The 26,262-nt window shown below is 43.4% G+C and overlaps 1 protein-coding gene across 12 annotated transcripts in view; it reads right to left on the bottom strand.

Moving 5' to 3' along the window:
- kmt2ca (lysine (K)-specific methyltransferase 2Ca) overlaps nucleotides 1-26,262 on the bottom strand; it is a 184,460-nt gene that overhangs the window by 99,127 nt on the left and 59,071 nt on the right. For all 12 annotated transcript variants that reach the window (XM_046846381.1, XM_046846386.1, XM_046846387.1 and 9 more), the window contains exons 5-11: nucleotides 25,860-26,084; nucleotides 17,804-17,955; nucleotides 17,437-17,549; nucleotides 9,191-9,353; nucleotides 8,894-9,065; nucleotides 6,142-6,256; nucleotides 994-1,166 (exon numbers count right to left, since the gene is read on the bottom strand). In XM_046846381.1, the coding sequence (XP_046702337.1) occupies nucleotides 994-1,166; nucleotides 6,142-6,256; nucleotides 8,894-9,065; nucleotides 9,191-9,353; nucleotides 17,437-17,549; nucleotides 17,804-17,955; nucleotides 25,860-26,084 (1,113 nt within the window). The remainder of the gene's footprint in view (nucleotides 1-993; nucleotides 1,167-6,141; nucleotides 6,257-8,893; nucleotides 9,066-9,190; nucleotides 9,354-17,436; nucleotides 17,550-17,803; nucleotides 17,956-25,859; nucleotides 26,085-26,262) is intronic.

Here is a 26,262-nt window from a genome sequence, read left to right on the forward strand (position 1 = left end):
ACACACATTCATCCTCTCTCTCTCTCTCTCTCTCTCTCTCTCTCTCTCTCTCTCATGTAAATTAGGAGGTGATTTCCACAACAGAAATGGAAATGCTGGTGATGTGGTGATGTCACCAGCAGGGCGGCGGCTGAACCCCAGGCTCCACCTTTAACCACACATTTAACTGTTCAAACCCCTTTTATTTAAATGCTTTGTAATAATCATGTGATTATAATTAAACAGTAATGAAACCAAAAACTTCAACGTCCTTCAACGTCCAGTTACATCGAGTAACGTTCTAACCAGGTATTTCACACGTGACCTGTGGGAGCAAAACATATGCGGGGTATCCTCAACATGGACACCTGCTGCTGGGGTAAAATCATTTGTCTATACCTTCTTAAAAACCCCACCACTCGCCCCGCTCCTCTCCAATACCCTGCCCCACGGTGTCGATCACAAAAGGGTGAAGAGTTGGAGCTCGCTCAGGCTCGAGGCAGGGTGAGAGGTCGTCATGGTGATTCCCCTTCCTACCCCCTCCCCCCCCAGTGTGAATCAGATTACACCCTCTGCTTTAATTACCTCCAATTCCCGAACACGTGCCCGGAGGCATGCACGTGACTCCTGTCAATGACGACAATGAGCTTACGCACTGACACAACACGGCCAAATGTTTGTGGACACCAGAGTTCTTCTTGAACATCCCATTCCTCTAAGTTCTCATATGCTCTTATAATGACCTCCACTCTTCTGGGAAGATGTTCCACTAGATTTTTGATCCTTCAGTAGGTGAGAAGGCCTGTGGTGCAGTCAGGGTTCAGTAGGGGTTGAGGTCAGAGCCCTGTTGCATGAGATCTTCCACATTTTCCATCCCATTTAAAGCAGATCTTTATGGATCACATGGCTGGAAATGCCGGGTGTCCAAATACTTTTGGCTGTGAGGTGTATTGTCAGTTCACTGATATGAAGACAGTAAAGCGAGAAAAAAACCTAAAAAATAAAAACATTTACCGTTTGCATGTGTTGCACACGAGCGTCTCCTTGGGGACGTCAGAGTCTTGGCTCCGCCCACAAATGTGACAGGTGGACGCAGGGTGTTGTTGCTGTTGGCAACAGTCGCACAGTTTGCTGGAGGTCCATTGACCCAGGGCTCGAGCACCACACTGGGCACATGTCCGACAGTTCTGCAGACACACACACACACACACACACACACACACACACACACACACACACACACACACACAAATCATACATGTAAAACCTTATATTAAAGACAACCCCCTAAAAAATATCCCCCCCAACATACACACACACACACTCCTTCTACCCCTTTCTCTCCCTCCTCTTCACTCCTTCTGTACCATGATGCACACTGTTAATAACAAATTATCAATTTATATTCAATTAAACTGTAATTACGTCCCCACAGATCCTTAAAACTACTGTCATCATCATCATCATGCTTATCATACAGTTCTGCATATTACATCTCGGCTCAAAAAAAAGAGGTATTTGAAGAGAGAGAGAGAGAGAGAGAGAGAGAGAGAGAGGGGGTAGTAAACTGCTCTATAATGTCCACACCCAGCATGTAAACCTGAGACAGACACAAACAGGAACACGTGAGCTGCATAAAGCACAGAGGACAACAGGTGTTGTTGGACGAGTAACGATCTGTAAAGGACGTGTAGCAAATGTGTAAGGGACATGTTGGACATGTTGCAGATCTGTAAGGGACAGGCTGGTGGGTGTGTTGATGGGCGTGTAGCGGCTTGTTAAGGGACATGTTAATGGACGTGTAGCCTATCTGTAAAAGACGTGTTGTTGGATGTGGTGTTGGACGTGTGGATGGGTGTGTAGATGGGCGTGTAGATGGACGTGTTAAGGATTAGTAAGGGACATGATGATGGATGTGTGGATGGGCTTTTCTTCACGCCCTGTCTTCACTGCATTTCTCTTTACACCCTTTCTCCACGCCCTGTCCTCAACTCCCTTTCGTCACACAATGTCCCCACTCCCCGTCTCCACCACCTATCCTCACTTTCCGTCTCCACGCCCTGTCCTCACACTCTGTCTCCACGCCCTGTCCTCACTCCCTTTCTTCACACACTATCCTCACTCCCCGTCTACACTGCCTTTCTCCACCCCTGTCCTCACGCCTTTCTCCATGCCATGTCCTCACGCCTTTCTCCATGCCATGTCCTCACGCCTTTCTCCATGCCATGTCCTCACGCCTTTCTCCATGCCATGTCCTCACGCCTTTCTCCATGCCATGTCCTCACGCCGGTTCTCTTTACGCCCTGTCCTTAATCAAATGTAAAGCTTTTTCACTTTGGACAGTAAAATCTATTCCAGAATGTCCTCAGCGCAGGCGTCTGGGATGTGAATCCCCTCGCAGCTGTCATTATGTCTGCTGTGTGTGAGAGAGAAATCCCTCATCTGAGGATGCAACACTTCGGTTTAAAAATCAGAAAAAAAAACACGAAAAAAAAATGATTAAAATGATTAAAAAAAAAAAAAAAAGAGAAAACTTATAAAGACAGTTTGGGTTTTTTAACGCAGTGAGGTTGTGGGTCTACATCCAAACAGCACATATAACTGTGTGTGGATGAGATGATGGGAGGAGATTCATTACAGAGAAGGAAAAAAAAGGCTGACAGCCTCTAATCACAGCCTGGAAACAACAGAAGTGAAGTCCGTCCCTCCTCACCTCCTCCGCTCACATCCCTCCATTTCCATTTCCTTGCAGTCGGCTGAGCCAGGGCTTTAAGACTTCCTGTCACACTTACACACACTCACTCTCTCTCTCTCTCTCACACACACACACACACACACACACACACACACACACACACACACACACTCCCACTGAGAGGCTTTGATCTGCTCGCTAATGAGGGCGCCAACATTATTAATCGACATCTCTTCTCAGCATGCAGGAGTAAACAGCAGCGTCTGTCCGGACAGGGTCAGAAGGTCGGAACGACATTCCCGAGGGAGCCAGATGAACCAAATATTCCCGATCGGCTCCCGTGCACACATCGTAATTATTTGAAAAAAATCTTGGGGGTGAAAAAACTAATTCAAAACTTTTAATTTGTTTTGGCCGTCTTAAAATCTCTCAAACTTCTCAAAAATACTGCAAGAAAAGTTGAAGAAAGAATAAATAAAAAAAATGTGGATATATCCAGAATTCCGATATTCCCGAGTTCGGATTACTGCAGCATCTAGCAGGATCCAATGGGAGAGATCTGAAAATAGCACTAAAGGTGATGAAAGCAGTGAGAGCATAAACTCTCTTCACACACACACACACACACACACACACACACACACACACACACACACATCAGCACACATTCTGACCTCTCTCTCTCTCTCTCTCCCTCTCTCCCACACACACAGTTTCTCAGCTTCTCTTTATTCACAAATCTTTCTCACTCTTTGACTCTCCATCTCTCACTTTTTTTATTCCTTGTCCGGCTCTGACTGCAAAACACTAAAAGCTCCCACACTAGTTTCCTCCAAAAAAAGAGAAAAACAAGAAAGCAAAAAATAGGGGGAAGGTAGGACAATAGAGAGAGGAGAATTGAAATGAGCAAAAAGGAGAGTAAAGATAGAATGGAGAAAAAAGAGAGAAGAGTGAGGAGAGAAGGGAGAGGAGGAGAAAAACTTTCTTTTTTTTCCTTCTGATCAACCAGTGGTTTTCATCCCATATGTGTCCACCTTCAAGTCTATAATAATACATTTACAGTTCCCAATCTGACTTTCTCAATTTCGGGAATTTATTTATTTATGAACTCATCTAAGGACTCATCTTAGAACTCCTCTAACTCATCTATCTCATCTTAATACAAAATAGGTAGGAGATAACCATGCATCATCCATATAACCAACCAACCAACCATCCATCCATCCATCCATATAACCAACCAATCATCCATCCTTAATATAAACAACCAACCGACCATCTATTCATCCATATAACCAACCAACCATCCATTCATGCAGATAATCATCCAACCATCCATATAACCAACTAACCAACCATTCATTCATCCATATAACCAACTAACCAACCAACCATCCATCCATTCATCCATATAACCAACTAACCAACCAACCAACCATCCATTCATCCATATAACCAACTAACCAACCAACCAACCATCCATTCATCCATATAACCAACTAACCAACCAACCAACCATCCATTCATCCATTTAACCAACCAACCATCCATTCATCCATATAACCAACCAACCATCAATTCATGCATATAACCAACCAAGCAACCATCCATTTAACATAACCAACCAACCATCCATTCATCCATATAACCAACCAACCATCCATTCATGCATATAACCAACCAAGCAACCATCCATTTAACATAACCAACCAACCATCTATTCATCCATATAACCAACTAACCAACCATTAATTCATCCATATAACCAACTAACCAACCATTCATTCATCCATATAACCAACTAACCAACCATTCATTCATCCATATAACCAACCAACCATCCATCCTTTCAACATATAACCAACCAACCATCTATTCATCCATATAACCAACCAACCAACCAACCAACCAACCAACCATTCATTCATCCATATAACCAACTAACCAACCAACCAACAACCAACCAATTATCCATTCATCCATATAACCAACTAACCAACCAGCCAACCATCCATATAACCAACTAACCAACCACCCATATAACCAACCAACCAACCATCCATTCATCCATATAACCAACTAACCAACCATCCATATAAACAACCAACCATCCATTCATCCAGATAACCAACCAACCAACCAACCATCCATTTATCCATATAACCAACCAACCAACCAACCAACCATCCATCCATATAACCAACTAACCAACTATCCATTCATCCATATAACCAACCAACCAACCATCCATTCATCCATATAACTAACCAACCATCTATCCATATAACCAACCAACCATCCATTCATCCACATAACCAACCAACCAACCAACCATCCAATCATCCACATAACCAACCAACCATCCATTCATTCCAAACAAACCATAACCAACCAACCATAGATCCAAACAAACATCCAAAAAATCCTACCATCCATCCATCCATCCATCCATCCAAACAAACATCCATCAAACCAACCTACCATCCATCCATCCATCTATCCATCCATCAAACCAACCTACCATCCATCCATCCATCCATATAACCAACTAACCAACCAACCAACAACCAACCAATTATCCATTCATCCATATAACCAACTAACCAACCAGCCAACCATCCATATAACCAACTAACCAACCACCCATATAACCAACCAACCAACCATCCATTCATCCATATAACCAACTAACCAACCATCCATATAAACAACCAACCATCCATTCATCCAGATAACCAACCAACCAACCAACCATCCATTTATCCATATAACCAACCAACCAACCAACCAACCAACCATCCATCCATATAACCAACTAACCAACTATCCATTCATCCATATAACCAACCAACCAACCATCCATTCATCCATATAACTAACCAACCATCTATCCATATAACCAACCAACCATCCATTCATCCACATAACCAACCAACCAACCAACCATCCAATCATCCACATAACCAACCAACCATCCATTCATTCCAAACAAACCATAACCAACCAACCATAGATCCAAACAAACATCCAAAAAATCCTACCATCCATCCATCCATCCATCCATCCAAACAAACATCCATCAAACCAACCTACCATCCATCCATCCATCTATCCATCCATCCATCAAACCAACCTACCATCCATCCATCCATACAAACAAACATCCATAAAACTAACCTACCATATATCCATCCATCCATCTATCCAACAATCTATACATTTATTCATACATTCATCTATCCAAGCTTTGTTAATAATACTTGTATATGTAAATCAAGATTCAAAGCTTGGACTCTCTCTCTCACTCACTCTCTTTCTGTGTGTGTGTGTGTGTGTGTGTGTGTGTGTGTGTGTGTGTGTGTGTGTGTGTGTGTATATATGTGTGTGTGTGTGTGTGTGTGTGTGTGTGTGTGTGTGTGTGTGTGTGTGTGTGTGTGTGTGTGTGTTCTCTTCATCACACCCCTTACCTTACACCTCCAGCCACCAGGAGGAAGGGAATCCATTACAGGCTCGAGACAGAACGTGTGATATCCTTTGTCACAAATGTCACACACCAGCATCTTGCTGTCCTCCCCAGGGTTCCTGAAACCAAGCAAGGAAAACCAAACCACAACAAAAGTTAGTCACATAACACCAGGGTGTGCTTCTGCAAAACAACCACCAGCATCGAGCGCATGCACTCCATCCAATAAATTATCGCCTGTAATAATGACACGTGGCAGCGTTTTGCTGTTTGTCTAATTGAATTAGCTGTTCCACCCAGGGACCGCCATCTGCAAACTCCACGTGACTGCTTCATTACGCGCCTCAGACCGTCAGATCTCCGGCTGATGGAGACGCCGTTCAGCGCTTAAAAAGCCAAACAAACGAGTCATTAAGCGCACTGTGTGAGAAAGAGCATCCTCGCAGCGGAGATCCTGAACCAGGTGATGATTTTATATCAGAGGAGGTGTGAGATCTACACTGACACTATGCCTACACCCCAAACATCCACCCATCCATCTTATCCATCCACTCATCCACCCATCCATCCATCCACCCACCCACCCATCCATCTACCCACTTATCTACCTATCCATCCCATCCATTCATTCATCCATCCATCTACCTACTCCATTCATCCACCCATCTATCCATCCACTCATCCACCCATCTATCTACCCACTTATCTATCCATCCATCCATCCATCCACCCACTTATCTATCTATCTATCTATCTATCTATCTATCTATCTATCTATCTATCTATCTATCTATCTATCTATCTATCTATCTATCTATCTATCTATCTATCATCTATCTATCTATCTATCTATCTATCTATCTATCTATCTATCTAGGGTGGGAGAAAAAATCGATTCACCAAACTATCGCGATTCTTTTTAAAACGATTTTGAGATCGATTTGTCTACCTCAGAATCGATATATATTTAATTATTTTACTTTTTCAGAGAGGTGGTGGGAAGATGTTATTCCAACAGAGGGCGAAACGTATTTTGTTGTTGTCCGTATTAGATGACGTCATATCCGTTTTAAGCTGGTGCGAGAAAGCAAAACTATTGCAAAGTCAGTGAAGCAAACCTCTTTGAGAATTGTTTAACGGATAAAGATCCTGCTTTAGTCACAGACAATGTGTCTAATATGGTTATCGCTGCCCAATTAACCGGCTTTCTCCATATAAAGTGCTACGCGCACACTCAATCTGACCTCACAGCGCACTGAAGCTGCCCGCTGTCGCGAATTTATTAGGACGAGTACGACGCATCACTGGATATTTCCATAGAAGTGCTGCAGGACTTCATGTTTTGCAGGAAAAACAAAAGTTACTGGAGCTCCCTGTGCACAAACTTATAACAGACGTTTCAACGAGATGCCATAATAGCTCTCACCTGAGGTGAGGAAGAGAGAGAAGGATATTAGCACCTTGACTGAGATGGACATTGGAACAGTTTAAACAGCACTTTTATTTTATTTCAGAGAGTATTGTTTTTAGTTATTTGTTGTACATTTAAATATTATATTCAAGTTTTTGGTACTTGAAAAGTTTTATGCTTCAAGGTTCTTTATGCACTATGTATGTGTGCTCCTGAAATAAAAATTCAGAAAGATGTGATGCATTATTTTTGTTAATATATCTCATATAAAGTCTTTTTAACGGTATGATCAAGTATTTGCCATTGTCTAATCTTTATTAAGCAAACAAAAATCACAATTTAAACAATGAATCGCAATAGCTACAGAATCGCAATATGTATTGAATCGGCACAAAAGTATCGGGATAGTATTGAATCGCCAGATTAGTGAATCGTCCCATCCATCCATCCATCCATCCATCCATCCAGCCATCCAGCCATCCAGCCATCCAGCCATCCAGCCATCCATCCTGCTCTAATACAAGATACACAAATTTGTATATTCTTTTGAGGGGCGTACTCACTTTTGTGATATACTGTATATACACACACATATATACACACACACACACACACACACACACACACACACCATATATATATATATATATATATATATATATATATATATATATATATATATATATATAGCGGTAAAAGAGAAAGAAAGATTAAAAACGGGTTCTCAGAGCATTTCAGTCTGTTATCTTCACTCATGCTGCTCAGTGAGATGCTTAGAGAGGAAAAACCTCAGAGGTAAAGCTGAAAATAGAAACCAATCAGAAGCTGGAACACGCGATCACGCTGTCCCCAATAAGAAACAAAACACAGGCGCAAATCATCTTAGAACATCTTAAAGATTTTCAGACTGATTCTTGGCAGAACCAACCACCGGTTATTTATTTCATTAGCCACAATTAAACCACACACTAACAACTGGCACAATTAATTAGGACCAATATATATATATATATCATAATTCCTAGGTGAGTGTTTAAAGAACTTCAAAGAACCAGAGGAAATCTCAAAGAACCAGGAGGAACCTAAAGGAGTTTAAAGGAACCTCAAGAGTTTGTTTATATACATTGGAAATAATCTAATTTTGACAGTTTCATGACTCATGAGCTAATATCAGCTGGATTTTCAGCTTTTGTTACTATAGAAACGGTGACTACACAGGGAGCTGCTATAAGAGAGAAGGAATCAGCAGTGAGAACGTGGCTTTGTGGTGGATGTTTGTGGAATGTTGCTCTGATCAGACGGAGATCCGCTCATATCAGTCCAGATGATGAAGAAAGCATCTCACCTGCATGTGAGGCAGACTTTACACTCGGGGCACTGCCAGCCAGCCCTCCTTACTGGCGTCACCACCATGTCCAGACACACGCCGTGGTAGTGCTGACCACAAGTCGTGCAGAAGAGCTGGTCATGAAGATCACCGGGACGGTCACACAGCAGGCACTTCACATCGTCTTTACCTGAGAAGACACAGGGTTAGCCCTCAGAGTAATAACTACAATAACAATAATACTGCCAGTTAAGTGTGTGTGTGTGTGTGTGTGTGTGTGTGTGTGTGTGTGTGTGTAAGCAGCGAGTGACTCACATCGCACGAGGGCGCGCTGGATGTGATCCGGACAGAGCAGCGTGTACGTCCTGATGCCCTGGAAGGTGCCGGCAGCAGCAGCACAGGGGAAATGGTAGGAGCGGCTACAGCCCTCCTCACAGCACTTAATGGAGGCTCCAAGGCGCTTACAATATGCACAATACTACACACACACACACACACACACACACACACACACACACACACACACACACACACACACACACACACACACACACACACAGAGAGAAAGATCAACATTTTTCAATTAAAAAAGCAGTGTGAACATTCCAATTAACTCCACATTTTATAACAAAGTTCCCAAACTGCTCCTCAAATCACGTCCAAAATTCATAAACTGCTCCTATAACCTAACCTATAACTGCCCTTATAATCCCCATCATCACCATCATCCTCTTCACCACCACCACCATAACCCCATTATTACCATCATCCTCATATCCTCATCATCATCATCACCATAACCCCTATTATCACCATCATCCTCATCTTCACCATCATCCTCATCTTCACCATCATTATCCTCATCATCCTCTTCACCATCATCCCCATTATTACCATCATCCTCATAATCACCATAACCCCATCATCACCATCATTCTTTTCACCACCACCACCATAACCCCATCATTACCATCATCCTCATATCCTCATCATCACCACCATAACCCCTATCACCATCATCCTCATCTTCACCATCATCCTCAACTTCACCATCATCCTCATCATAACCCCAATTATCACCATCATCCTCCTCACCATCATCCTCCTCATCACCATCATCCTCCTCATCACCACCATCATAACCCCAATTATCACCATCATCCTCATCAGCATCATTATTATCCTCATCATCACCCTCATCCTCATCATCACCATCATTATCAGCATCATTATCCTCATCATCACCCCCATCATCATCATCATCACCATCATCACCATCATTATCAGCATTATCGTCCTCAGGTCCCCCATGCTGCTGCTCCTCCTCAGTAAGCAGTAACTGATCTCAGTTGTGGTGTTCAGAGGGAGATGTTTGCAGCACCACTCTACAACATCTATGTGTGCGTTACTTCCATTTATATCTCACACCGTTTTCATGTTCTGGTTCACAGTAAACACACAGCAGCTTTTTAACACCAAACATCAAGTAATTATCGCCCACGCCGCGAGTCCTCTGGGGCCCACAGTGGCTCAGTGCCTCGCTCTCCAGCCTCCAAACATCAGCACCAATCCTGAAAGCTGTTATTTACTAAACCATGCAGGAACCTTGTGTGTGTGTGTGTGTGTGTGTGTGTGTGTGTGTGTGTGTGTGTGTGTGTGTGTGTGTGTGATCGAATTTCTAATGACTGACTGCAAACCGTTAGCGGTGACTGACACACAAATTAGCCAATGCGCTTATAAATATTCTTTTACCGACAGAATTTATAGCAGGAGACAGCTGGGACGGCTGATGCTGCGAGTCCTGATCACTCTAGCAGGCAGCGGAGAGGTGGAAAGGAGAAAAAGTTATTCCCTCGCTCTCATCTGTGTGCTCGTACGATCGATAAATCAAACACTCAGGCAGCACAGAGGGGGTGGTGCTGCTCCCAGCCCAGAACTAGCCATCTCTCTAAATGAAGACGTTTTCCCTAAACTTTGCCTCGTATATGCCCCCCAGGGACGAGCGCTCCGAACACCACGGGGGTAATTCAACACCCGGGTTTTCAGACTCGCTCAGGCGGACGGTGATGAAAACCAGAGCGAGGACGAGAGCTTTAGGGATTTAACCCAGAGGTTATTTAATCCAGCGACAAAGAAACCAGTTTTGTGGTCTTTCACAAAATTTGTAGCATGTGGAAGGGCAGAGTGACGACCTGGGCACCTCCAACTCCAACTGCACCTCTACCACCAACTACACCAATAACTGCACCTCCACCACCATCTACACACCACCAACTGCACCTCCACCTGAACCTTCACCACCATCTACACCAATAACTGCACCTCCACCACCATCTACACACCACCAACTGCACCTCCACCTAAACCTTCACCACCATCTACACCTCCACCACCATCTACATTAATAACTGCACCTCCACCACCATCTACACACCACCAACTGCACCTCCACCTGAACCTTCACCACCATCTACACCTCCACCAACAACTACATTAATAACTGCACCTCCACCACCATCTACACCTCCACCTTAACCTTCACCACCATCTACACCTCCACCAACAACTACACCAATAACTGCACCTCCACCACCATCTACACCTCCACCTTAACCTTCACCACCATCTACACCTCCTCCAACAACTACACCAATAACTGCACCTCCACCCCCATTTACACCACCATCTGGCACCTTCACTAACAACTATACCCCCACCTTCACCACCAAAAATATACCTCCACCACCAATCACGTCCACCAACTACACCTTCACCTCCACCAAATGCACCACCAACTACACCTTCAGCACTAACTAAACCACCACATAAACCTTCATCACCAACTGCACCTCCACCCCAACACAAACTAAACCTTCACCTTCACCTCTAACAACTCCACTTTTTCCACCACATCCAACACCAACCTTTTACCACCTCCACCAACAGCTCCACCTTTTCCACCAACTTTAACAACAACTCCACCTACACAAAAAAAACCTCCACCTTTTCCACCACATCCAACATCAATGTTACCTTCACAACCTCCTACATAATCCAACTTCACCTTTTTTCACCAGGACCTGCATCAGCTTTAAAACACCCCCCCACTCTATCTCTCCCAACCTCACTTTTTCCCCCAACATCGTCTAACAACTTCACCTAAAGCACCTGCTTTATCATCAACTCCACCGCCACCTCCCCCAACCTCATCACCATCATCTCTACCACCACCTTTCACACTATTAACTGCACCTCCTCCACCACCTCCAACTCAGTCCTCCACTACCACCATGTCCATTCAGCTTGTGAAGGCATGGGTGGAGCTTTTAAAGAGAATCCTGTAGATTATCTCATGACCTTAATAAAATAATGAAACAATGACAGTTCCAGTTCCATTCTCACAACCAGCAGATACGAGGGGGCAAACCAGGCTGAGTTCAACATCCAACAGCATCTGCTATTCCCACAGTAACTATGGCAACTTGGGGGGAGGGGCAGTTTCTGTATTGTACAACACTAGATAAGGGATTGAGACACGGCCCATGTCTGTGCTGAGGCTGAGAGAATTACATCAGTCCTGATGAGTTCTCCTTCAAGGAGAGAGAAAGAAGAGATGAAGACATGACAAAATAAAAGTAGAAAGAGAGGGAGAGAGGAAGAGCGTAATGAGATGGAGAGAACAAAACACAGTGAACAGGGACTTGACTGAACGAGAAAGGAGACAGAACGAAAAGACAGAAAAAGTGAGAGATAAGATAAGAAAACCGAAACGAAAAAAATAAGAGAAAGAAAATGAAAGTCTCTCATACACAGTTAGTCACACACACACAGTCACACACACAAAGTTACACACACACACACACTCAGTTACACACAGATATACAGAGTCTCACACACACACACACACACACACAGTTACACACAGATATACAGAGTCACTCACACACACCACACACACAGTTACACACACACACACACACACACACACACACACACACACACACACACACACAGAGACAACCTAGTTACACACAGATATACAGAGTCTCACATACAAACACACACACACACAGACAACCTAGTTACACACAGATATACAGAGTCACACACACACACACACAACCCAGTTACACACAGATATACAGAGTCTCATATACAAACACACACACACACAGACAACCCAGTTACACAGATATACAGAGTCACACACACACACACACACACACACACACACACACACACACAGATATACAGAGTCACACACACACACACAGTTACACAGAGTTACACACACACACACCCAGTTACACACAGATATACAGAGTCTCACATACAAACACACACACACACACAGACAACCTAGTTACACACAGATATACAGAGTCACACACAGTTACACACACACACACACACACACACACACACACACACCAGTTACACATAGATATACAGAGTCACACACAGTTACACAGAGTTACACACACACACACACACACACACACACACACACACACAACCCAGTTACACATAGATATACAGAGTCACACACACACAGTTACACAGTTACACACACACACACACACACACACACACACACACACACACACACACAGATATACAGAGTCACACACACACAGTTACACACACACACAGTTACACACAGATATACAGAGTCTCACATACAAACACACACACACAGACAACCCAGTTACACATAGATATACAGAGTCTCACACACACACAGAGACAACCCAGTTACACAGATATACAGAGTCACACACACACAGTTACACAGAGTTACACACACACACACACACACACACACACACACACACACACAGAGACAACCCAGTTACACACAGATATACAGAGTCTCACATACACACACACACACACAGACAACCCAGTTACACACAGATATACAGAGTCACACACACACACACAACCCAGTTACACACAGATATACAGAGTCTCATATACAAACACACACACACACAGACAACCCAGTTACACACAGATATACAGAGTCACACACACACACACACACACACACACACACACACACACAACCCAGTTACACACAGATATACAGAGTCACACACACACACACAGTTACACAGAGTTACACACACACACACAACCCAGTTACACACAGATATACAGAGTCTCACATACAAACACACACACACACACAGACAACCCAGTTACACATAGATATACAGAGTCACACACAGTTACACACACACACACACACACACACACACACACACAACCCAGTTACACATAGATATACAGAGTCACACACAGTTACACAGAGTTACACACACACACACACACACACACACACACACACACCCAGTTACACATAGATATACAGAGTCACACACACAGTTACACAGTTACACACACACACACACACACACACACACACACACACAGATATACAGAGTCACACACACACACAGTTACACACACCCAGTTACACACAGATATACAGAGTCTCACATACAAACACACACACACACAGACAACCCAGTTACACACAGATATACAGAATCTCACACACAGAGACAACCCAGTTACACACAGATATACAGAGTCACACACACAGTTACAGAGTTACACACACACACACACAGTTACACACACACACAACCCAGTTACACACAGATATACAGAGTCACACACACAGTTACACAGAGTTACACACACACACACACACACACACACACACACACACACACAGTTACACAGAGTTACACACACACACACACACACACACACACACACACACACACACACACACACACACACACACACACAGAGTCACACAAACACACAGTGTGTGTGGCATTTATTGTGAAAGGTAAATGAGCAGTGTTCTGATAGTTTAGCGGATTAGAGGCGCAAACGCAATTAGAGAAACACTGTGAGGAGCTGAGCTCTGGGAGGTGAAGCTCATCCTGAGCTTCCTGACCTTTTCCATTTCACACCTCACTGAGCCGCACTGCCAGAGAAAACCCTTACACACACCACTCTACACACAACTACACACAACAACCACCTGAAGGAACCTCATTTAATAAGGAAGGGTTAGAAATCTTTTTAAACACGACTCCATCACTCGTGCTCATGAAACGGGATCCAGTGTGTATCCTGGGAACGCCGAGCGCAACCAGGCTGGAAAACACGGCCATCATGGGACTAGACTTCCTTCACTGAGGAAAACCGACTGCTGATTATATAGATGTTAGATATAAAACAAACAAAAACAAAATAACAATTTATTATATATAAATTATTATAAAATATTTAAAAACAAGGCACACATTATTTATGCAAATCTGTTTGTCTGGTTCAGTGTAGCTCTAAAAATCTGTCTACTACACACACACACACACACACACACACACACACACACACACACACACACACACACACACACACACACACACTAAAGATGTTATCAGGTCCCAGAGGTGAGGAAAATGAGTCGAAATAAAAACAATTAATTACCCCTAATGTGCCCATGTGCCCCCTAACAAACACCCCCTCCTTTGCACACACACATACACACACACACACACACACACACACACTTCCCCTGTGTCCGTGTCTGCCACATTGCGTTGTGTTAATTAGCCTGAGCTTCACACGTGAGAGCGCAGCAGCAGCGCCGAACCGATCCTGTCCTAATTGGAGAATATTTAAAAGGGCGAGAGACCTGCACGTGCCCCATCTCCCCCTTCCCCTCCCCCTACCCCGCCCACTCTCACAACCCCCTCAGAACAACCCTCCCTCCCTCGGAGTTCATCAGTGGATGGTCTGTTGGCATGTCTGAGCGGGTGAGCCGAGCTCCTGCCTTCTCCATACTCCTGTAATTAAGCCTGAAAAGGGAACGGTGAAAAGCGTTTCTGATCCTGTGCTGATTGGGGCGCGGCCCGTCCACACGTTTACGCCGTACTGTACGGTCCATAACACGCTCACGCGCCACAAAGTGAGCTACAAACCACGTACAAATTCACAACCCTCCTCTCACTTTTTCACTTTCCGTCAACAACGAACACAAACAGCAAAAACACTTCCGGAGCAGTAAACTGAGGCGCAGAACACTTCACCGCACTGACTCAGCCACCATCACCCAACATCAGCCACCATCAGCATCCATCACCCCTAATCATCATCCATCACCCAACATCAGCCACCATCAGCATCCATCACCCAACATCAGCCACCATCAGCCCCAATCAGCATCCATCACCCAACATCAGCCACCATCAGCATCCATCACCCAACATCAGCCACCATCAGCATCCATCACCCAACATCAGCCACCATCAGCCCCAATCAGCATCCATCACCCAAAATCAGCCACCATCAGCCCCAATCTGCATCCATCACCCAACATCAGCCACCATCAGCATGTATCAGCCACCATCAGCATCCATCACCCAACATCAGCCACCATCAGCATCCATCACCCAACATCAGCCACCATCAGCCCCAATCAGCATCCATCACCCAACATCAGCCACCATCAGCATGTATCAGCCACCATCAGCATGTATCAGCCACCATCAGCATGTATCAGCCACCATCAGCATCCATCACCCAACATCAGCCACCATCAGCCCCAACCAGCATCCATCAGCCACCATCAGCCACCAATCAGCATCCATCACCCAACATCAGCCAACATCAGCCACCATCAGCCACCAATCAGTATCCATCACCCAACATCAGCCACCATCAGCATCCATCACCCAACATCAGCCACCATCAACATGTATTAGCCAACATCCGCATCCATCACCCAACATCAGCCACCATCAGCATCCTTCACTCAACATCAGCCACCATCAGCATGTATCAGCCACCATCAGCATCCATCACCCAACATCAGCCACCATCAGCATGTATCAGCCACCAATCAGCCTCCATAAGCCAACATCAGCAAGTATTATTCACCATCAGCATCCATCAGCATGTAACAGCATGTAACAGCATCTAACAGCTTGCATCAGCCACCATCAAAATATATCAGCCCCCTTCTGCCTTTATCAGCCTGCATCATTTACTACCATCCAGCTTCAAGCACCAGCAGCCTGCGTCAGGCACCACGTCACGTCTGCACGCTTCAGAAAGTCCTACGTATCATGTTTAAAGTGGTTTCTGCTTTCTTGATGCAATATAACCCATTATTAGCTTTAATAAACAAACAAAAAATAAATAAGAAAAGTAAATGATAAAACAATTGTTAAAATAAATAAACACAAAAAAATAAACACATGAGTGCATACAGGAAGAAATAGAATATAAAAAATAAACACTTCATAATAAGAATAATAATAAATTTAAATAGACAGACAGGCAGACAGACAGGCAGACAGACAGACAGGCAGACAGACATCCCTCTGACCCGAGTACTAAGTGAATGAACTCTGCTCCAGTTAACCCCATCAGAGCGCAAACACACACACACACACACACACACACACACACACACACACACACACACACACACACAGAACGAGTCAGTAGTAAGTAAAGCGTGTGCTGACCTCTGTGCTCCCTGAGTCAATGGCTTTGTCCACATAGAGCTGAGCCTGGCCTCCTTCACCACGCCACACCCCCTCTGACCACGCAGCACACCACAGGTGAGCACAGCACTGACCTGTAACACAGACACACACACTCTGACATTCTGATCCACTCTTTACTGCATTGGGTAATTATAAGGAATACTGAATTATATTGTGTGTGTTAATAATATTATTATTCCTTTGACATGGTTTTATAATCCACTACAACACCGACCTGTGCATCAGTTCAGCCTCACACACAATTAACTCCTCAGGAAGTCACTAATTGGCAGGTCAGGAGAGTACAGGACTCATTAAAATATAAAATATAAGATGGCATTCTTACCGGTGGGGTCGAATAAAGACTGCACGTTGATGTCGTGTGGGAGGCCGAGCTGGCCCAGTTCGTCCCACAGTTTGTGGACAGGCTCCTCACTGAAAGGGTCAGTGCTCCCCGGGGCGGAGGACGAGTGCAGGCCGCTGTCTGGTGAGCTGATCCTGAAGAGGAAAGGGAAGAGTTTGAAAGCATGACGGTCAACACAGGGTTTCTGCAGGCTTCCCCAGGTCAAATCTACGACCATTACGAATTAAATATGACCTGTATCACGACATCAAAAACACACACATACGGTGTTAGCTGCTGGACTTAACCGAGCCCTACATTCATTTTCAAGCAGAGAAGCGCTAAACATGCAGTTCCCCGAAGCTGAGGAATAAAAGCCTGTGGGAGAATCCGAGAGAGGAGTCGCTCCAATAACAGGAAGCTGATTGGCTGTTGTTCTCATTTGTACATGATCATACAGCATCTTACATTTAAACCAGCAAAGGACCTACAACAGCAAATTTAAGACTTTTTAAGGCCTAAAATTTAAATGTTTTAATTTTGTACTTTTTTTAAACTGCTGTGTTTTACCCTTTAGCTCTCAACATCTGTAACATCTGTCATAACATGACCCATAAACATTCATGAGGTTAGGAGTTCTGACAAAGACTCACGCTAACAAGTAAACAATTCTAGAATTGATGTTACACTATACATATATAAATGTAAATTAGATAAGTGTGTAGAAGAGTTGTGTGTGTATATAGCGAGAGTTAGTGTAGTGTCACTGTGGACACACACCCCGTACGGGAAATACGATGTGTTTTGCTCGTGCATGAAAAAACCATCGTTATGGATTCTTTAGTGTTTTATGTCCAGCTTCAAGAATTGTCGAGGGAGTGAATGAATAAAGGACGGAAGGAATGAAGACGTTTGTTACAGTGTGCTGAAATAAGTAGAAGAGTTATGTAAAATATGAAAATTACATATTAAATGTAAAACAAACACCGGTTTCAAAGAGTTTATCAAATGTAAACTATTTAATTACAATTTTCTATTTATTTAAGTGTAATTTGTGCCATTTTAATAGATTACTTAATTTAAATTAAAAAAGTGTATTGCATTCATTTGATTTATTCCATTAAATTTTTATTATATTTTACAGAAATATAGTATTAATATTAATATAGTAATATATAATATAAATTTATATATTATTTAACCAAGCAGGGACTTCATTTAAAATGTAATAAATGTAAACTGTTTAAATGTTGATCACAAATGTTATTAATAATAAACTGTGTTGATTAAAAAAAAAAAAAAAAAAATGACAAGCAATTTTGTGTTTTGCATTCCTTCCTCTTGACCGTATCGAAATTGTACCGAACCATGACTTCAAAACCGAAGTGTGACCAAACCGTTACACCCGTGTTTGGTGTGTGTGTGTGTATATACACACACACACACACTAAGTATTAAAATGATGGTGTGCACACACACACACACTAGTGTTTCTATGCAGGAAGGTGTAACAGACAAACAGAGACGGGACGATGAGGAGCTGTCACACTTGGCCTTCACACAACAACTGGCTGTTCAGAAAAAGAGGGAGGGAGGGATGAGCACTGCCGGATATAGAGGAAGCGATAAAGAGAGAGAGAGAGAGAGAGAGAGAGAGAGAGAGAGAGAGCGAGCAGCAAAGAACAAGAATTAACATTTAAAAAGAGCCCTGGACTGAAGATGTCCAGCCGGAGCGGCTCTGCACACGCCTCACCATAAAAGGCTACTGTATTCTCTCACCTCCTACCACCACCATACACAAACACACACACACACACACACACACAGCCGCGCATGTGAACGCCTACAACGCCCACTTCCTGCTTCTCTCAGTGAAAGTGAAACGCACACAAACACTTTTGCATACATGTATGTACACACACACACGCAGACGAATAAACACACTTGTGTACATATGCACACACCGATACACACATTTGAGTGTGTACAAACACAGCATACGTTCTAGGGATGGTGAGCGATGTTGCCTCGGCATAAAAAACAATGTGATGCATCAGATACGAGTTGGCATCTGTATCTCACAAAGCATCAGATTAAACGTGTTCCCCGCGGTGAAAAAAAGATTTATTTATATATAATTATAACAGATGTGCTCTACTTTTATTACTTTAGAAAGTGATGATAATTTGTGAGTGATATTTGATATGGATTTCAGGCGTGTCCTGAGAGTCACATAGAATACAGATTAACATGGCAGAGGTAGAGCTGTAACTACCTGCATGTGTGTGTGTGTGTGTGCGTGCGTGCGTGCGTGTGTGTGTGATCTCCTTCAACCCCTAAAAGGACTATTCACACTACCAATAAAAATGATCCAATCACATTCACACCATCAAAAGTCATTTAAAATGGTTTTATTTGTGCACAATGGGAGGAAACCGGAAAACCCAGATGAAACGAGACGTGAAGCTCGGGACAGAACCGGAGATGATAAAACTACCCTGTGCACCTCATAAAACCTGCGAGAACACGGCTTTACAGAAACACAGATGTGGATTTCGATCCTGAATAAACCAAATGAGGAAAAATACAAAAATAAATAAATAAATAAATAAATAAATAAATAAAATAAAAACATACCTGTGGAGCAGCTCTCCAAACAAATATCACTTTTTCACAGAAGAGGGTTAAACGGGTGCCAAAACATAATGTCACACGCCGTCCATTTATCAACAGAGGCGTGCGTGCTGTACATCACTGTCTGAGTGCGTTCCGGCGTGGGTAACACTGAGATTTAATTACACTGTAAATAACCTTCTGCTGCTTAACACACACACACACACACACACACACACACACACACACACACACACACACACACACACACACACACACACACTCTTCCAATTCAATCTTCAACATCATTCATCAACACTAAACTAAAGGTTGGAAAACGGCAGTCGGGGAAAAGTTCATGACGTTAACAGGACGGTTATTGATGAGGGGATGAAGTGTTATGACGGATCGTCTGTCTGTGTGTCTGTCTGTCCGTCTGTCTGTGTGTGTGTGTCTGTCTGTCCGTCTGTGTGTGTCTGTCTGTCCGTCTGTGTGTGTCTGTGTGTGTGTCTGTGTGTGTCTGTGTGTCTGTCTGTGTGTGTCTGTGTGTGTCTGTGTGTCTGTGTGTGTCTGTGTGTGTGATCTTTGAGCGTCTAATTGAATCCACACCACACACACCAGTGATGTGCTCACACTCGCAACATTGAGTATAGGCAGAGGTGCCAAAACGGTTTCACCTAATCATGTACTAGTCATGTGACCTCAACTAAACAGACGCAGGTCCTGAGTCGAGACGGGACAGATTTGATTGGACCACAGATTTAAAACGGTGGACGGTAAGATTCAGCGATTCGCATCGGTGCGTCGGCATAAACGTGAATGATGTTTTTAGCGCACGTGCGGCAGTACAATCTGATGTATTTACACACACAGTGCATCCGGAAAGCGTTCACGGGGCTCCACTTTTCCCACTCTTCCTTGTTTATTCCGTTCTCAAACTTCTACGAAACATACCCCATGATGATGACGTGAAAGAAGTTTGCAATTTGCATCTTCCTCTGTTATGAAGATGCACATTAACACCTCAACGATGGTGGAACTGTAATGAATGGACATTCGATGATGAGGTTGAGGATGAGGTTTCCTGGTTCCTCTCGAGGTTTCTTCCTCATGGAGTCTCAGGGAGGTTTTTTCTTGCCACAGTTGCTGCTGGCTCTCTCATTACGGATAAACTTTTCATTCCAACTTTATAAACTCTGTATCTCTGTACAGATGATTAGTTAAAGCGCTCCACTAATAAAAATGCCTCGGATTCATCATCGCTGTGAAATAATGAAATAAATATATTGCAACATATCAAAAGATTGTGGGGATCGATTCTTTTTTTTGTATCTGCAGTTCTCTGATCCTACACTCCATACTCGTATTCTGCGCTTTGTTCAGCTCAGCGTGCGAGTGTGAGCGTTTTACACAAGAGTGCGGTCCCTCTGGGACATTTTCCTCATCGCTCCTCAACACCGAGCGATCTGAAGATCAAACCTCGAGAACATCAGAGCGCCGTTTCCTCCTTTTCGCCTGGAACAGCGAGCGAGACGCAGGAAAATCCATACGGCGATTGAGGCGCTTTTTGTGTGAAAATGCCGTCGCTGCGCTTCGCCACGTGCCGTCGATTTTCAACGCGCTCTGAACGCACGCCCGCAACATTTTGTCCGAAAGGCAGCGTCTGGGCACGAGGGAAAGTGGAGACTGACGTCTGGTCGCTTGACGTTTACATAAAATTTACAACTGCTTTCAATGGTCACGTTACAGGAAAGAGAAAAGAGGGGGGAGGGGAGAAGCTGGGTGCAGCTTTATAATAATTCAAACGTTTTGTAAGAATGTAGAGATTTCATGATACAGGGGATTTGAACCAACACAACAGCCATGTGTGGTTCTTCCCCAAAACCTGTTCCAGCATGACGATGCTCCTGTGCACAAAGCCAGCTCCATGAAGATCTGCATCCCAGACCTCCTCACCTCACCTACATCAGTGTCTGACTTCAATCTTTACTCTTGTAGCTGAAAAAAATCTCCACAAAAATCTAATAGAACGTCTTCCCAGAAGAGTGGAGGTTATCAGAACAGCAAACGGGGATTACATGTGGAATGGGATGTTCAAAAAGCCTTATGGTCAGGTGTCCACAAAACCACTACCGTGCTTCACTCCAACAATCCATACACAGACATATCTTTTTGTAGATTTCTGTTTTATGGACCTTTTGCATTGTGCATGTATTTATCTAGAAGATCAAAAAAAAAAAAAAACCTCCAAAAAGAACGGATGTGAAATCTTTTCACTTTCTCCAGGGGTTTTTCTCTATTAGAGTTTCCCTTGTAGAAAAGCAGAACCTCAGAGAGCTTAAATACAGCACACTCGTTTACCTCCTCTCTCTCAATCATTTGTTATTATTTTCCTTCCTGCTCCCCCAGCGCTCTACTGGAGTAGATCCAGCTTCTGGCCGACCAATCGGAAAGCTCCAGCGCAGCAGCGCCGCGCCGCTTGGCGGGCGTCCAGGAGCAGGCGCTGTTACGTCACCGGTCCTCGGAGAGACGGGTGATTGACTCGTCAGACCTGAGTACAATTAGGAACGGGTCCAATAAAGCCCAGGGCCGCCGCCTCGCCGGAAACTTTAGTCAACAACGAGTCACATGGAGAAGGGAGGGAACGACAGAGCAGAGAGAAGGCGAGGGAGAGATAAAAAGAGAGAGGGGAAATTGGATGAAACGCTCCCTCATGGATTCCTCTTCTCTCCGTTATCGAGTGACTAATCACTGGACCATTTTGGTACCAAATTAATCGACCCAAATTGAATCGTAGCAGCTCTCGCTTGGATTTCACTCTTTTATCTGGGTCAGAGCACCCCGTCTACACCTCTCTCGCTCTTTTTTCTTTTTCTTCTCTCGGTTATGTCTCTGTGTCCCTTTTTTAATATTCTGTCTTTTTTTATGTTCCTGTCTGGCACAAGATCTCTCTCTCTTTTTGTCTGTCTGTCATCTTCATCTTTGTCCCTCTCTTTTAGTCAGAGTGTGCGTCTGTCTGTCTGTCTCTCTCTCTCTCTCCCCCCCAAGTCGAACCATCTGTCTGTCTAAGTCTGCCACGCACCAAACGCACCCAAACGTTAAAAAGGCACCCAAATGATCCAGAAATCACGTCCAGAATTCTGATCAGATTTTCTTTTCTGATGTTTAAACACCTGTTTCTTTCACAAGTAAAATCTCAAAAATCTGATCTAATCCAATCTGTTCCCTACACAGACATTAAGGGTCAGTGTGATGGATCTGCCGTGCTGAATGAGAGAACAGCTCGTGTTTCTTTACGGCTAAACCATCAGACATCTAGGGCAATTTACAAAATAATTATTCACTCAGTCAGTTAATCATTCATTCACTTAGTCAATCATTTAGCCACTCATTCATTTATTCCATTACTATCACTCACTCAGTCATTCAATCACTCAACCAATTATTCAATCACCCACTCAATCATTTAATAACTCAACCAATTATTCAATTACACACTCAATTATTCAATCACTGACTCACTCACTCAATCATTTAATCACTCACTTAATCATTCAATCACTCACTTAATCATTCAATCACTCACTCATTCAATTATTCAATCATTCAATCATTCAATCACTCACTCACTTATTCAATCATTCAATCATTTAATCATTTAATCATTTAATCACTCACTCACCCATTCAATCACTCAATCACTCACTCACTCACTCACTCATTCAATCATTTAATCAATCACTCACTCATTCAATTATTCAATCATTCAATCATTCAATCACTCTCACTTATTCAATCATTCAATCATTTAATCATTCAATCATTTAATCACTCACTCACCCATTCAATCACTCAATTACTCACTCACTCACTCAATCATTCAATCATTTAATCAATCATTCAATCATTCATTCAATCACTCACTCACTCACTCACTCATTCAATCACTCACCCATTAAATCACTAAATCACTCATTTAATCAATCACTCACTCATTTAATCATTCATTCAATTACTCAATCATTTAATCAAACACAATCATTCAATCAATCACTTAATTATTCAATCACTCAACCACTCACTCAATCATTCAATCAATCACTCAATTCCTCAATCATTCAATCACTCACTCAATCATCCAATCATTTACTCAATCATTTAATTAAACACTCAATCATTCAAACACTCAATCATCCAATCACTCACTCAATTATTCAATCACAATGCTTCAATTAATCAATCAAATCATTCAATAATGCAATCACTTACTCACTAAATCACTTGTACTAAATCATACTAAATCATTTACTCATTCAATCAATCACTCAATCATTCAACCATTTCAATCATCAAACACTTACTCAAGGTTACTGAGAAAACAAAAACAAATAAGTAATTATTTGCTGTGATGTGCATCTCATGTATTATATGCGTGTTTTTATTATTATTAAAATGACATCATGGACATAAAGTTTAAATGTGAGCCGTTTCTGCTTTTCCTGTGAGCTGCAGCATGAAGCTGAAACTGTGTTCACAACAAACCTCATACAAACATCAACGAGTCCGAGTCTGGCTCTAATTACAGCTTCTGTGAGTGAACAGTTTCACCTGAAACTCACTCTCCTATCATAACTCCAGACTTATCATACCCCCAATCTCTCACACACTGACACACACACACACACACACACCCCCCAAACGAAACCAAGCTTTAAAAACAACACAGTATTTTTTGGATGACACACAAATACATCAGTGCAGAATTTACGCAGCATGGGGCCCAACACACACACACACACACACACACACACACACACACACACACACACACACACTCTCTGCCAGTGCTTGATCATGATGAGTAATTACACTGGCAGCTTCTAATTGGACGCTGTGCATTGTTTCTTCTCCACAGGGGTCAGCAGGGTCACTGCATTTCAGCGACACAGCTCTCTCTTCCAGTCTCTCTCTTCTCTCTCTTTCCTGTCACATTCTTCTTATCCCGCCTCTCGCTCGTTCCCACAACACATTTTTTCTTCTCACTCTCTCTCGTTCCCATCACTCTTCCCAGTCACACTCTTTTCCCATCTCATGCTCTCTTATTTTGCCGTCTCTCTCTCACTCATTTTCCTGTCTTTCTCTCTCACACACACTTTTTCCTGGTCTCTCTGACACACATTTTCTCGTCTCTTACACACTCGTTTCCCGTTTTTCATCTCTCTCTCTCTCTCTCTCTCTCTCTCTCTCTCTCTCTCTCTCTCTCTTTAGTTTTCCCAGCAGGCCAATCAGGCGTTCTTTAAACACATCCATTCGTTACACAATCAGAGGCCACGTCCCTGTTCACTGAGGTCAAATCTGACCCTCACTTTACACATCGTTTTGGACGGCTCACGGAATCAGATTCATTTGACAGAAAAATCAAATGAATCGTTATGAATCGACTCACTTCTTTGGGCCCCTCCCCCGCTGGCCGGGGCTGCGGGCGTTGTCGTTGTCATCATTAAAGTCGTGGTCGTCGTCCTCATCGTGATAGTCGTCGTCCTTCTCGGAGCTGCCGCGTCGGTTCCGGATGTGCAGTGGGACGTAACCCGGAGTCGGGCCAAAGAGCTTCAGCTCACCCTGACCCAGTACACTCCGCTCACCACAGTAACAGAAGGCACACAGCTTTTTCCTGAAAGAGAAAGAGAGAGAGAGAGAGAGAGAGGGAGAGAGAGAGAGAGGGAAATAAAGAAAAGGGAAAAGGGAGAAAAAAGAGAGAGGGGGGAAGCAAGAGAGAGCAAAGCGAAAGAGGAAAAGAGACAGAGAGAAAGAAAAATAAAAGAAAGAGAGAAAGAGAGCGAGAGAGAGAA

Source organism: Silurus meridionalis, chromosome 4 (assembly GCF_014805685.1).
Source record: "Silurus meridionalis isolate SWU-2019-XX chromosome 4, ASM1480568v1, whole genome shotgun sequence".
Taxonomy (NCBI): domain Eukaryota; kingdom Metazoa; phylum Chordata; class Actinopteri; order Siluriformes; family Siluridae; genus Silurus; species Silurus meridionalis.